The sequence below is a fragment of the Notothenia coriiceps genome, unplaced genomic scaffold (genome assembly GCF_000735185.1).
Source record: "Notothenia coriiceps isolate Sejong01 unplaced genomic scaffold, NC01 NC01_scaffold00022018, whole genome shotgun sequence".
Classification (NCBI taxonomy): Eukaryota; Metazoa; Chordata; class Actinopteri; order Perciformes; family Nototheniidae; genus Notothenia; species Notothenia coriiceps.
This window is the reverse complement of record NW_011354719.1, coordinates 662,295-677,559: the sequence shown is the minus strand read 5'-3', so window position 1 is coordinate 677,559 and position 15,265 is coordinate 662,295. Positions and strand designations below refer to the sequence as shown.

Below are 15,265 nucleotides of genomic sequence, written 5' to 3'. Positions count from 1 at the left end.
CCGATAGCACGATCTTCACAGTGAATTGGTTTATTTCGATATTGATTAATGACTAATTTCATTAGGGAATTGGCTCCACGATAGTATTGATCAGTTCAGGGGTAATCTGCACAATGAGAAAATCCCTGTTTCAAAATGTAATTATAAAATCACATTTGTTTTGTTTGTGTTGTCTCCACAAAGTGAATGTTCATGAATAACTGATGATGGGGGTGAACAGGGCTCATATTTTGACCTTGTTCTGTTGTCTTCCTTAGATTGAATAGAACATGTTGTGTTGTTGTGTGATGCATTATGAGTGTGTCCTTTTCCTTTATTGTTCAGGCACTACATTTGTGGCTTTGTAGAAATGGTTATTTCGAATGCTAATATAATAATCCTTGGGAGCTTTCGTTTCTCTACTGATGCATTTTTATTTGACATTTTATATCAGCTAGAACTAGGAAAATGAGGACATTGTGTGTGTTTCTCCTGCAGTTTAGGCAGTGTTTACCGCACTTTACATGTTCTTCTGCTAGAAGCAAAACATGTCTTTACTTATTAACAAAATAAAGAGTTTTTGTTATCAACCTGTTATTGACAGATATCAGATTAATGCCTTACAGTCAAGAGTTCATGGTATGCGCTTCGGGGGAGCTAAAAGCAAAAATATTAAATATCACTTAAAAATGACTGTGGCGGTTAACATTATTGACTCATCATGCAACCCTTTACGAAATACTGTATCAAGTATAAAGGCATGTCATGTAAAGTGTTTTTGATAGGGGAAGCATACTGTACTTAAAACACAATTAGAAACACATATTATTGTATGAAGGTTTAAAATAGTAAATAGCTGAGATTCAGTTTTTTTGTGCACAGTTCAATTAGCATGTGTCATGTCCTCTGCTGATAAAACATCAACATATTTATTATGTCCAAATCCAAAATCATCCAGTAAAAAGTGTTTTTCCAATTGGTTTTCATTGCCACTTATATTGTATTCACTTCTAGAACTGAACAACTAATTTCCTGCTGCCCTTGGAGTTAGTCCAACTAAATGTCTCACTCTGTCCGTTCTTCCTACCAGCCCCATACTCCTTTATTTTCAGTTAATCAACACAGCAAGGTCATTGTAAGATTATTGTATTGACAATGGTGACAGAGGAAATTACAATGCTGCAACGTCCATGCATTCAAACTTGATATTCCTCTTACAGCACCTGCTTTTACAGGGGCATGAACATATCTTACTATTAATACATTTACAGAAGAGACAACACATTTCACATTGTTCACATTAAGGCCCTCATTGGAAAGAAAATAAGTTATTCCATTTTCAAATGCAGTAAATAGCTGTAACGGCGATAAATCATATCAAAGTTGATCATATTCTCATAGGGACTTGGTGTTTATAGGCTATAGTAACCCATTGTTGTTAATTGTGTATTTCTGGATACATTTCTCCACAATCTGTCAGACTGACTTACATTACATTTAGTTTTCTTTAAAGAATTATGTGGTCCATATTTACAGTAATTGACTCAGGTTTACTACCACTACAGTAACACTAGGGGGAACTAAATAGCCACCAACGACCCAAGGCTTAGACTAACCAATTTAATAGTACAGTGTTTCCCATAAGAGCCACCTTATCAGACATCGGGAAATGCATTTAAAAGTAATGTGGAAACAAATTAAATTAAAGACTAAAAGGCTGCCCATGGTTTATTTCCAAGCTGCATTGTTTTCCATCTGATTGTGCACAGACATAACACAATATCTCTCTCTGTACCCTCACATCAGCTGCCCCACCCCCAGAGGAAGAGGAATAAACCACCCGTGCTGCAATTCGCCTTCAATCGTTGATTAGAAGTCACTCCTACAAGAGCGTGTTCCCTGAGGCAGAAGTGCGCACTGTAGCCTGCTATTCACATTCACAGGTCTATTGAAGCAGCACCTGAGTTACAGCGAGGACAAAGCCTCTGAATCGAGCTGTTTGGAAGCAGCTTTAGTTTTAAACGTAACATTTTGAAGGTGGTTTATTTTTCCTGCATGGATGAAAACTGAAGAAAAAGTTGGCACTTGCAGCTGACTCTTTTGCGTAAAGGACCGAATCTGAATCATGTATTGCGCAGAATCTCAGCTCATTTAGGATTAATTTTCACGAGAGAGGCGCATCTCCACCTCACAGGATGCCAGACGCGCGCTGAATGGATTTTGGGCAGGGGGGGAACAAACTTGCGCAAAGAGCCTGATTCTGCACAAGTATCGATCACTTGTCACAAGTAGGGGATTGAAACAATGGCAGCCTTACGGAAGAAATTTGGCGAGGACTACCAGGTGGTTAACACAAACCAGGGCATTACTTTTTCCGCACAGGTGAAGAAGAAGAGGCAGCGGTTCGTGGAGAAGAACGGCCGCTGCAATGTCCAGCACGGTAACCTTGGCGGGGAGACCAGCCGGTACATCTCCGATCTGTTCACCACTCTGGTGGATCTTAAATGGCGCTGGAACCTACTCATCTTCATCCTCACTTACACAGTCGCGTGGCTGGTCATGGCTTCAATGTGGTGGGTGATCGCCTTTATCCGGGGCGACCTGAGCAACGGCGGCCACGAAGACTCCTACACCCCGTGCGTCGCCAACGTGTACAACTTTCCCTCCGCGTTCCTGTTTTTCATCGAGACCGAAGCGACGATCGGCTACGGCTACCGCTACATCACTGAAAAGTGCCCGGAGGGTATCATACTCTTCCTCTTCCAGTCGCTGCTGGGCTCCATCGTGGACGCCTTCCTCATCGGATGCATGTTCATCAAGATGTCGCAGCCGAAGAAGCGCGCAGAGACGCTGATGTTCAGCCAGGAAGCAGTCATTTCGCAGCGGGACGGGAAGTTGTGCCTCATGTTCCGAGTGGGGAACCTGCGGAACAGCCATATGGTGTCCGCGCAAATCAGGTGCAAACTCATCAAGGTAAGCTATAAGTTAAACACTTAGTTTATTCCAAATCACTCAAAAAGTAGGCACACTTTTGCGCAGTGGGCATTTGCCTCTTGGAGAGTCATTATCCAGGCTAAGACTAATGTTGGCAGTCACTTAATTTGTTTTGAAATTGCTCATTGGGTTTTATGAGTGCTTTCCAAGTCATGCGTTGAATTCCCATTCATCTCCAGAATTGATTGCACTCCCTGAGGGCCTTTATGATTTGTAGAGAGGGTTTAACACGACGAGGCTCCAACATAAGATGTATTTTAATGAGTTACTATTCACACCCTGCAGCAACTGTACTTCAGTAACTGGGTTTGTCCTGGACACTGTGTTGTGTTTCTGCACAGGATGTAGCATACAGTTACACCCCCCCCCCTCAGTGTGCCTTAGCCTTCAACTGTGCTAAGATGAGATGAATGGGCCCTCAGGGGACAACTACACGCTTATTGACTAAACAATCAATCAGAGCAATTCTTTTCCTGAGTGGGCTGCAATGTAGTAAAGTATTTTTCTTAAGGTCAGTCTTGCCAAAAGACAAAATGCCACTAATCTGAAGCACTGATAGGAAGAGATTTACCTTTGCATGACGTGAGGGCTGGTTTCAGTGCTGAAGGTATTCTGAGGATGGAAGGAGCTTCTGGCTGTGATACAAGAGAAGAGGATAACATTTTGTCCAATTCAAAACTACAAGAAACTGCAGCGATGATTACTGCATTTTAAGATTGTATCGTTAAATTAGGTTTCTGAAGTACCAATAATACTTTTTGTTCTCTGCAGAATTTATGACCAACAGCTGGACAGCACTTATTTTCTACACATCTTGTCCACATGCACTGCCACAAGCAGATTTCTCTTGACAGTTGTGTGTCTAATCTGCAAGCTCTGCGTTTTCTCTCCGTAGCAGGAATGTCTTTTAAATGTATTCTATTTTTTTCCTGTCCAAACACTCGCCGATATCTAAAGGAGAGCGGTGCTTTGTTGTGACAGGGAGAGTTAGTCGTGCTTTTGTGTTCTCTGCGGAGTAGCGTGATGATCTCAAGTGACAGTTTACTTTCTGAACCTCGGGGGAAAGTCTCCAGAAAGCTCCCAGTATGTTGGTATTAATGTGGTTATACTTCATCTTCTGTGATTTTATCCAGGCATATGATATAATTTGAAATAAGGTTTTCTGTTCAGTCATTTTACATTTGATTAGAGTAAAAGTATCCAGTAGGGCAATAAAAGTCACCCAGTTTAACGCATCAAAAGCTATGCCTCAACAATGTATAAAGGCTATATGCTCCAGCTTTCACTTCAATTCGTTTTTTTCCTTCTGTTATCATTAACTATTTAATGAACAGCCGACAAAAGGCATAGAAACATATGGTGTGTTAATTGCAATTAATCAACGGAGCATCATCAAGTCACAAATCATAATTTCTTCTCGTTCTACGAAGGCTATAGGAGTCACATTTAGAGCGTTTCATATTCTGTAATAATCGTCCATGACACATTAAATCAGTTATTTCAAACAGAACATTGGGATATTCTCCCAAGGACCATGCTTTCATGATTGACCTTGCTCTGAATAATCTGTGCCAATAATGAAGATATCTCCTTAGTAGAATTACCCGTTTTGGCACAGGGATCTTCCACACAGTTGAGAATTTAGTTATTTTTTTATACCTTAAGGCCTATTGGATAAGTCTGAAACTTGCACACAATATTTAAAGCAGAACTAAGTGCTGCAGTGTGATTACAAGTAGATTACAAGTACTTAAACTACACTGCACCATACTTAATCTTCCCTTTACCGCTTAGGTCTTTTTTTTAAGTAAATGAACCTGCCTGAGTGTAATATAATTAGGGCAATAGGGAAAGTTTGTTTATTAAAGTGTTCAACTTCTTACCATCTGTCTCTGTGATTTGGTAGTTCAACAGACATCGGTTGATCAGATTTATGTGATGATATTACTTTGGGATTCCTGCCAGTAAATGATGAGCTTTCATTAAATGTGATTGTGGACCAACAGAAAACTAACTTTGTACAGTGCAGTTTCATTTTTCTTTTATTGATCTGCTTCTACAATTATATAATACCCTAGTATAAGGTCAAACCTCTACTTTCTTTGGCTTCTAGATGAAATGTGTTGTTAAAAGGGTTGCATTGTGCAGGAAACATTGTTGCTGAATAGATGGTGTTATAATGTGTCTTTCAAAGTGTGTGTTAGCTGTCTCAGTGATGTTTAAGAGCCCATAAAGCATTGGGCTACAGTAAAGTGACTCTACATCACCTCGTTGTGCTCTACCTAGCTCGTGTTCCAGCAATGCACGGCTCAAGGTCATTGTTAGGTGGGGTCCTAACAAAGCTGACTGGAGATACAAGACATGCCGCAGTAAATCCAAGTGATGGAGCTGTGTAAATGCACGGTGACATGGCAACTGCAATCCATTTTCAGGGAACGGCATGGGCTGTAAATTCTTACGGGACCTGGATACTTAGATAAAGTTGGTCACATTCCTGATTAGCAGGGCACGTTATTTACAGTGCAATGTAATGCATTTACTACGCAGGACTGCATCTCCAACTTTTCAACACTGAAGAAAACAAACAAGCAGAGCTGTCAGGGAATCTGCTTTAAACAGAAGACGTGTATGTAATGAGCAAACCAAGTAAGCATATTTTGGGGCAGTCATTTAAGTTTTTCAGCTTTATTATTTTCACACTTTTTTATATTGATTCAGGATTTGATGTAAGACTATTGTCCTCATCCTCACATTGGCAAGGACCGCTGGCAACAACATTTATAAATCACAATGAGGTCAATATAGGGATTACGATTGTTCAACACAAATATTGTAACTAAAAATGGCTCTAAAAATATACTTTGGGAACATCTTGCTTTAATTCGATGTTTTTAACAGTTACATTCTTGAAATGTTTAATGGAATTTAACAGAAAAAGAAATAGCAGTTTTGAATGGAAATCCTGCAGCGTCTATATGCTGTAGATGGTGTTGCTAGTGCAATCTGATTGGTGTTTTTTTCCCCTGGCTATAGTACATAAATATATAATGCCAGGGCTGTTTGCTTTTCTGAACCATTTGAAGGCCTGAGGCTTAAAGTGTCGTAAATACAGTTGCAAAGTGGGAGGGGCCAATGGTCCTGGAAGTGTTTTCACCAATTCTGGACGGGTTTTGGGTGGAAGTCTATAATGTTATACATTTCTTACTATTTGTGACTTTTTGGTGTGCAAAAAAGTTATTGATACCGGCATTACAATATTTCATAGAAAAGAAAATTAAAGGCACACAACTATTTGTCAAAGTAACAGTGAATACTCTTCCTTTTCAGTGGCACGTTTATTTCATTAGATATATGTATTTTTTGGCTCTTTTTGCAGTTTGACCCACTTTTGGTGTCAAGCGTCCCAGAGACTACACTTCATTTTTGACTTAGACAACTAATTTAATTATTCCTGCAAACATTATTCCTTAGCAGCACTGTGCTCTTCTCTCGATTCATAATGCATATTAACTTTAAAAGATAACTGTCCTTGAATTTACATTAATATTAATGCAGCTTTCATTAATAAATCAATACAATGCAGTGGTGCACTGGCGGAATATTATTTTAATATATAGGTAGTAGAGCCAGCAGTGCATGTAGGAACGCAACCGGCCTAAAAAAAAAAGTGCAATAAAAGAAAAAGAGACTTAGCAATAGAGCGACAGCTGGGCGGTGCTCGTCAATGTCAACAGACACTCGTCTCAGTGGGTCGGTCCACAGCAGCAGATAAGTGATGAGGGCTAGTTCAGACAGACAGTAGCAGATAGACAGGCAGGCGTTTAGCTAGGCAGGCAGACACACGAGCGTGACTCGCCACATCTGCCAGTGTCTTACTCTGAAGGACAAGTGGAAAGTGGTGAAGAAAGAGAGTAGAAGACCTGAGAGAAAGACTTTAATGGTGCTGTCGAGAGATTGGGAATGGCAGCCCAAATGTGACGCCTGAGCATTACGTTTGATGTCCAGCTCAAAGGTTCCAGCTGCACATACACACGTACACAGATGCATTAAAGACAAACAAGGTGCACGCACGCACGCACGCACGCACGCACGCACGCACGCACGCACGCACGCACGCACGCACGCACGCACGCACACACACACACACACACACACACACACACACACACACACACACACACACACACACAGACTCTCAAACACACACACACACACACACACACACACACACACACACACACACACACACACACACACACACACACACACACACACACACACACACACACACACACACACACACACACTTCTTTCTAACTTTCACTGTCAGTGTGTCTTTGCATCGCACTCTGCCCCTGAGGAGGAAGTGAGTCACCAGGGAGAGGGCCTGCTTACACTCAACCTGAATCTCAGGTGGCTCTGTAAATTAAGCACTCCCTCTCTATCAGGTCCGCTTCTAAAGGCCATTAATTTCCCCCCCTGTGACACTGACTGTTTAGCGACGGTTTGCGAACACAAAGCTTTCACCTCGTTAAAACCATTTAGTGTCAAGCCGCCTTCCTTGGTGGAGGTATCATTTTGTTGCGATGAAGCTATGAACAATGTCTGAAAAATAGCAGCTTCAACTCTCACGACTAGAATTGGCTTAAATATGACTTCCCCGGAAATTGGTTTCCAAAATCATATCCTTGAACGAGCATTGCTGAAAAATGGGACACCTGCCTGCAATATATCAACGACAATTTACATTTGTTTAATGATTTGGAGAAATAAATAAATTAATATATAATCATAAACAGGCTTTTAAAAATGATGTCATGTGCTTCTCCCACTTAAAGGTGTGGGAGGAAGCTTTACAAGAAACGGCGATCAAAAGCAATATGGAAAAAACCACACAACCATTACACTTGTATTTAAATGTTATGCTTGCCTGTTTGTTTCACCTTATCTCTAATAGATGCAGGAGGATGAAGCAGGAAGTGGGTTAATTAACAAAGTGCAATTATGTGAAAATATCAAAGGGAAGCAGCAATAATTAGCACATCTATTCATTCAACAGATATTTCACACATCGACAATTCATAACAATAAACCATACGCTGCTGGAAATGACACCGATTTTTATTTGCATTTAAAGTAATCATTAGATTCATACTGCTTTCAAACAAAACAAGTTTAATTGATCTTCTCCGACTCTTAGCAAGAAAGCAAATACATATATTATCTAAAATGTCAAACTATTGATATAACTTTCAAACCAATAATCCCTTCCTTGGTATTTACACTGCATCTATTACACCTTTTACGATGAGAAATGCCATGAAGAAGTGTATCAAGTAGAAGAATATACAGAGTGGTTGATTTAAGGACAAGGAGTTGGTGTGTGTGTTCTTTTTTATAGCTTTTCCGTTCTTGTTTTTTCACCCCCAGGCATCCATACTTCTTTTGTTTTCAAAACACCCACACTTCTAGATTTCAGGGTTTCATTCTGATTTAACTTCAGTCGACATGGAACATAGGCGTCCTGACTGCAGATTTAGTGAGCGGCCATCACTGATACAGCATGATGGGTGACACTCTCCCTCACCACGCCAGGGATCTGTGGGCACAGACGTCTTCCTGTGAAATGTCACACCCTTCTCTCCTCAACATCACTGTGAATACAAATGACAATTTCTTTGCCATCTGCGGACCAAGTGGCTCCTCACTCAAAGGACCAGGGAGGCGGCTCTGCATACAAGTTAGCATGAGGCAGCAGGGAGAAATATTCGAATTGAGCCATTAGACATTTGCAGTTTTTTTTTTGCTTTGTTTTCACTAGTGTTGATGGTTGAATGGGTTGGAGCAGGGTTTTTATTTGTGTCCTTCTTGCTAAAACAAACACAGTTTTCTTTGTATCAACTGCAGCAAGAGGCTTGCAATACAGGCACGTTTTATGTATTTATAATAATATTTAGTTTTGTTTTTGTTTTGTTTGTCTACCCTCCCTCCCAAATGTAAAGCATCTTTGGGTTCAAGAAAAGCGCTGTAGAAATAAAAATGTATTTTTATGTATATAAGCTTAGAGAAGTTTAAGCATTCTCCCTCATTCCATGGTATAATTTAACACTTAAAAAAGTACTTCATTTGATTGAGCTTAGTTTTTCCAGAGCTAGCACTAGTGTCTTCTCCTTTATCAAATGATACTTAGAGGTGAGGCTACCACAGAGAGTTTTTAAGTTCTCTAATGATAGTAAAAGATTATTGTCTTAAACTACAAGTGTTACCAATGTTCATGTTGTCAAACAGAATAGCTTCAGACCCTTATTCTCACCTTTACCCATGTCTGCCAGTAAGTGCATAGCAAACAAGATCAAGGTCCTGAGAAAACCTTTTGAATGATGTTATTCTCTCTGTGTATTTCTTTGTATGTTTAGCATCAAAAGCCATCCATCCTCGTGTCGGCAAAAAGGGTCGAGTTTGTTTTGTTGACTCATTCAACTCAAAAATAGAAATCCCATCCAATAAAATGTCCCATTTTACACAACGTCCAGGTCTGGTGAGTCAATCCAGCACTAAAGCAGAAGGTCAGAGGGTTGGATTTAAGTGCCATCAATTTGCAGGAACATGAAAAATAAATCCTGAGGCTTGGATGATGGAATTGATCCTGAACAACTATGATCAATTTTAGTTTGCAGGCTTTGTCCTGCCTACTTTTGTGCTTTTAAATCCCTCCTTACTTTAGCTGCCACCCCAAACGTGCTATTTCATGTGGAACTACAGCTAATCACACAGGAAAATTGCTTCTCAAAGCTATTTCATGGGACCTTTAACACAGCTTCAGTTACATTCCCATCAGGGTTATACACCTGCAAAAAATACATGCATACAGTAGTTGTAAAGGGTTATGGTTGGAAAATGTCCTCTAAAGTGGAACATAATATTCAACAAAACTGTCTAATAGCTGCACACCAGTCATCCTGAAGCAAAATGGATGAAGCCTTCAATTATTGTTATTTCATTACAACAAAGACGTGACTTGAATATTGGAGGTTTTCTATTTGCCATGTTGTATAGGCTAATACCAGCTGCTTTGTCGAACAGACGGTTTCATTGAAACCACAATAATGATTTCAAAGAAAGCATACATTTTGGGAAAATGCCCTCTTTCCCTTTCCTATCAAGTGTTGGGTAGATTGATACTACTCTATGAAAGTGATATTGATCTTTATTTTTTTAATTCTCCCCAAGAAAGTTAATAATATAATCTAAGACTTCAAACTACAACCATTAAGAACAGATCAAACACTTAGGGCTATAGACCTAGTGATTTTGAAATTCAATACAAAGCATTCAGTGGTGGTTTAATTACACAATTTAGAGAAAAGGTTGCAGAATGATTCTCAATGTTCTCTTGTAATAAGAAATTAAATGTTAAATGTCATCATTATTTGTTTTCCAGTCTCGGCAAACCCCAGAGGGCGAGTTCCTTCCCCTGGACCAGTGCGAGCTGGATGTGGGTTTCGGGACGGGGGCGGACCAACTCTTTCTGGTGTCGCCTCTAACCATCTGCCATGAGATCAACACCAAGAGCCCGTTCTTTGATCTGTCGCAGCGCTCACTCATGAATGAGGAGTTTGAGATCGTTGTCATCCTCGAGGGCATCGTGGAAACCACTGGTTAGAGCATAAATATACATTTTTCCCTAATACATTTGACTTAACTTCCCATTCCCTTAACATTTATTTCATCATCATTTAGCCTTTGGCATAAAGCATTTCTCAGTAATATAAAATAAAATATTTAAGGGAATGTTTAATTTCATGGTCTTTAATTATTTAACAGCACTTCTACATCTTTGTCATAATACATTTTCCTCCCATCTCTGTCTGTATTTTTCCTAAAGCAATTATGCACTTTTCATTTCTGCTCCCTGTCTAGCTGTCTGTCCATTCTAATTTAATAGCCCATTTTCTACACATTTCTCAGTCCTTTCTTTTTCGTGTCTGTAGTTAAATGATTTCTCTATGTCTCTTTACTCCATCTTAGGGATGACATGCCAGGCGAGGACATCTTACACCGAAGATGAAGTCTTGTGGGGCCATCGTTTCCTCCCCGTCATGTCACTGGAGGAGGGCTTCTTCAGAGTCGACTACTCCCAATTCCACAACCACTTTGAGGTCAATATCCCTCCCTACAGCGTCAAAGAGCATGAGGAGAAGTCCTCTCTGACGGCGGCAAACTCGCTCCCTGCCGCACTGACCAGCTCCTCTCCCCAGCTGGGAAACAGTAGCCGCGGAGGTCGCAGAGAAAGGCTCCTTTCAGCCGACTATGCAGACCACGTAGATGACAAAACATCCAGGCTACCGAGCAAACTCCAGCGCATGAACTCCACTAAAGATGAGCACCACTGGCGGGGACTGAAGACAGGGTCAGTCCTGCCTGGGGGCAAGGCCTCCAGCACAGGAGACCTTCCACTTAGTATTCAGAGGCTGAGGTCTAGCTCCATCCCTGTTGTGAAGAAAGAACAGCTGGATGAGCAGGTCCAGCTGCTGTCCTTGGATGGAGATGTTGAGGAGTGTGAGATGGATAAACACAGACTGCCTAAAGCCATTAGCACCATTTATGCTCCAACCCCGGTTCAGATTCCCTCAAAAGGGGGTCGGCCAGAGGACAACCTGCCCGCCAAACTGCGCAGAATGAACGCTGACCGCTGACTTCTGCAGACTACTTTTAAGACGTTTTGAAATTAAATCAGGCTTGATAGGCATTGCATATAAACAAAGACTACTGTGATACAAGTTTTGTTTTTTTCCTGCAGATTTGGGCCAGTACTTTACATTTAATTAGGGGCTCTCTACTTAGTTGTCCATTGCCACAAATAAAAGGACAACGCCAATAAGCCATCCATCCGCTCATACTGTGAGTCATTTTTGATAGATCACCATTTGTGCCCCCCACTGACTTTAAACACTTCCCTTGTTTCTTTCACTTAGGTTCTTAGAGTTGCATTAAATACTTTATTATCTTAAAAGACTATACCCGTTAATTACCAAAGTGGCAGTAATAAATAAGACTAATCCGGAATTCACCATTCGCTAAACCCCTCCTCCAAACAGCGATTGTCCAATCAGTAACCAGGCACTGCAAGTCTGTCAAGTTTGGGATTTCTATTCCTCAAGCGTTTCACATTGGGCATTTTGTGCCCCTATTTCATAAGGGAAGATTTGCCGGATGGTGTGGACTTTCAGTCGGCTGACCAGGGATGTGATAAGGGATGTGGTCAGGAGTTAAACATTTGTAACTTTGTTCAAACAAGGGCTACATTTAGTGAGTCCACTTCATTTAGTTTCTATATAAGAGTGATACCTCTGAATTTAAAGAGTTTGGTCGTCTGAGAAAACCGTGCGTATATGTGCTCTAGTCTCAAATGAGGTGCAAACGTTAGCATGTACCATAGCATACCTGCATAACTAAACGACTGTTACTTCCAAGGTTAAGGAGCACGGTATGTATTTTAATGCCTAATAGTAGTTTATGGGGTTTACAGGTCAACACAAAACCCTCACAGCTAGCACATACCACACTGTGTGAATGCTGTTACTGGAAACTTGCAGGGTATGCTAACATCACCACCCCATCCTGCTTAACTAGTGTGGTTGCTGACTTTTTGCAGGGACGTATAAGCTTAACCCTCACTGTTTTAGCACAATATCATGTATGTTGACACCAGGCGCATATTTACGGACTCTTTAAATAATTGTAATAAGAAGCAGAAGACCGAGTATTCAGCTAACAGAGCTAATGTTAGCTGAATTAGCTGCTAATTTACGTAAAGCTGAAAAAATGGATGGTTGCCAGCTACAAATGAGACATCTGTATTTGTCTACCTCTTTAGTGTACAATGAAGGACCATTGTTTAAATACAAATAAGAATTTCAATCTGCCGTCATTGTAAATAAAGAGATTAAAAGTTTGGAAGACAAAGCAGGGTTTAGCTAATGGTCAATCCAACTGAAATGGGTAATTTAAACAAGTTAGGTTGATACACTATATTTATTTATCACTTGTACTGAATATTTGTTTGTTTGAATGCCTATTTTATTTGTATCTTTACTACTGTACAATTTTAACTATTTGTACCCCTTGGTGCAGTGTGCTTTTGCATTGGCTCGTTATAACAAATGTATTAATTTAGAACTCTTTCATCATGAACTGATTTATAAAAATCCAAAACAAATATTTGTGAATCCAGGGTTGCTGACATCAGGGGATACTTATGATTGCCATATAACGGAAAGTTAAAACTTCATATTGCAAATGCTTAATAATAAATTATTTGAAAATACAAGTGCTGAGTATATCATTTTCTTGACCAAATTGAAATGCTCATCTTCTCTGTTGGACAGAATCCAGCTTTCAAAACCCTGTGGTATTTCAGTCTTTTTTAAATGTTGTATTTAATATTAAAGCCTTAAATATGAATGTGAGTTTTATCAGGGAAAAAGTACAGAGTAGCTCCAGACAAAATACTCTGGTGGCAAACTATTACTGAATTTATCGTTGTTAATGTGCTTTACGCTGCTTACTTAGAATGAAAGCCCTTAGCCTTAATCTGGGTGCAACCTCAGCTAATCATTTAAATGTTCGTTATCTTAAAGATTTAATGCTGTTCACCAGCCTGGTCAGTGGCACCGTATGAACACTGCTTGGTACAACATGGCTCTAATCAACTTAACTACATGTTCCATTAAGCGTCTTTGGGTTCAAGAAAAGCGCTATAGAAATATAATTTATTATTATTATTAGCAACAGTTGTAGATGCGACTAGGTACTTTTTATTCGTTCCAATCTCGAGGTTGCAGGCAAGTCAATACTCGACATGGAGTTAAAACACTGCCCGAGATAAAACACTGCAGACAACAGACTGTTCAGAAACAATCTAGATTACACATTCTTTTGAAGCCACTGTCATCAATAACCAACATATTTAGCCTATAAAACAAATCCACACACCACACTGTACAATCATCCCTTTTTTTTCTTTGCAGATGATCAGACAAGTGCCATGCTGAAGAAGATGCTCTTGTACAACATTATTATGCCGTTTAACTAAGGATGCTGCCTACATAACGAAATAGTAATAAACCCCAAAGTACCAAAAGGGAGCTGAACCATGCAGGGGAAATGAGGAATTAGTTTGGTCTTAATTGTGGCTATCAAGATAGAAGTGCACCAGAGGAGGGCAATTTCCCAGACATTGCACATCAGAGGATGTCGAGAACTAATTAGTTATACTGCAAAAAATAGCTTAAAACATACATTTGATTATGTTACTCGTTGACAGTGCAAAATGACCTCTGTCCAGCTAAAGATAAAATGAGCTCAGATGAATGTAAGGGGGAAGAATAAATCACAGGTCATTCTTCAAACAGACATAATACAGTATAATGATGGATTCAACTGTAAAGGAAAATCTGTTTTGCTCATTCTTCTGTCATTAAATTGTGTTTGGGGAATGGATTGGTCTAATTTTCCCTTCAGAGACACTTCCTTGGTGCAATAATGGTTATTACATCTATAGAATAAACATGCAAATGAGCCTGGTCTGATTTAGCGTCACAATATTCTACAGAATTGGATGAGATCCAGCCAAACATTAAACAACCAAAAAGTACATTTATTTCTTGAGCACCATATGGAAATCCTATGCGTTCAAAAGCTGAGCCGAATAAGAACAGACTTTTACAACAGAAGGTAGCAGATTATCACACAACAATAACCACACGGTGAAAATACTTGACACACAACACTGTGCCACAAATTTATATTTTTTTAGTGTGGAATTGTTTCTTTATCTTAGACTTTTAGCATTGACCTTTCTGTATGAAGTCCATCAGATACAGCAGCTAAAGCGGCCCGATTTTGTTCCAATATTGATTATTCTTTTCTACCCTTAAAGAGGCTTATTCACAATTTTTATATTTATAAGTCCAAAACAATTAACCAGTGTGATTTACGATTGTTATTCTCCTTCATGTGTACGAGGCTGTGAGTCAGTCAGAGTGTGAGGATGTATTTGTATAGATGCAGATGCAGCTAGAGAGCGTGACTGGGAGCTGTAAAGCTGCATGTTTACCTGTGAGCATAGGGATACAGAGTGAGGCGCTCTCAGAGGAAGCACAGAGATCAGATCACACATCCACATTGAGCAGATGCTCATCCATAGTCAATGAGCACAAAACTGTTGCTTCTCTTAAGCACGGCGCCATTAGCTTTGTGAGCCGGGGCTATCATGACTGGGCTGTGAGGT

General features: G+C 40.0%; 1 protein-coding gene across 1 annotated transcript; it reads left to right on the top strand.

Annotated features, from left to right (window-relative positions):
- Window positions 1-1,121: 1,121 nt before the first annotated feature.
- LOC104953573 (G protein-activated inward rectifier potassium channel 1-like) lies at window positions 1,122-13,270 on the top strand. Its single transcript, XM_010780521.1, has 3 exons — window positions 1,122-2,952; window positions 10,415-10,631; window positions 11,002-13,270. The coding sequence occupies exons 1-3, from the start codon at window positions 2,284-2,286 to the stop codon at window positions 11,667-11,669; spliced, it is 1,554 nt and encodes a 517-aa protein (XP_010778823.1). The 5' UTR covers window positions 1,122-2,283; the 3' UTR covers window positions 11,670-13,270.
- The last annotated feature ends 1,995 nt before the right edge of the window (window positions 13,271-15,265 follow it).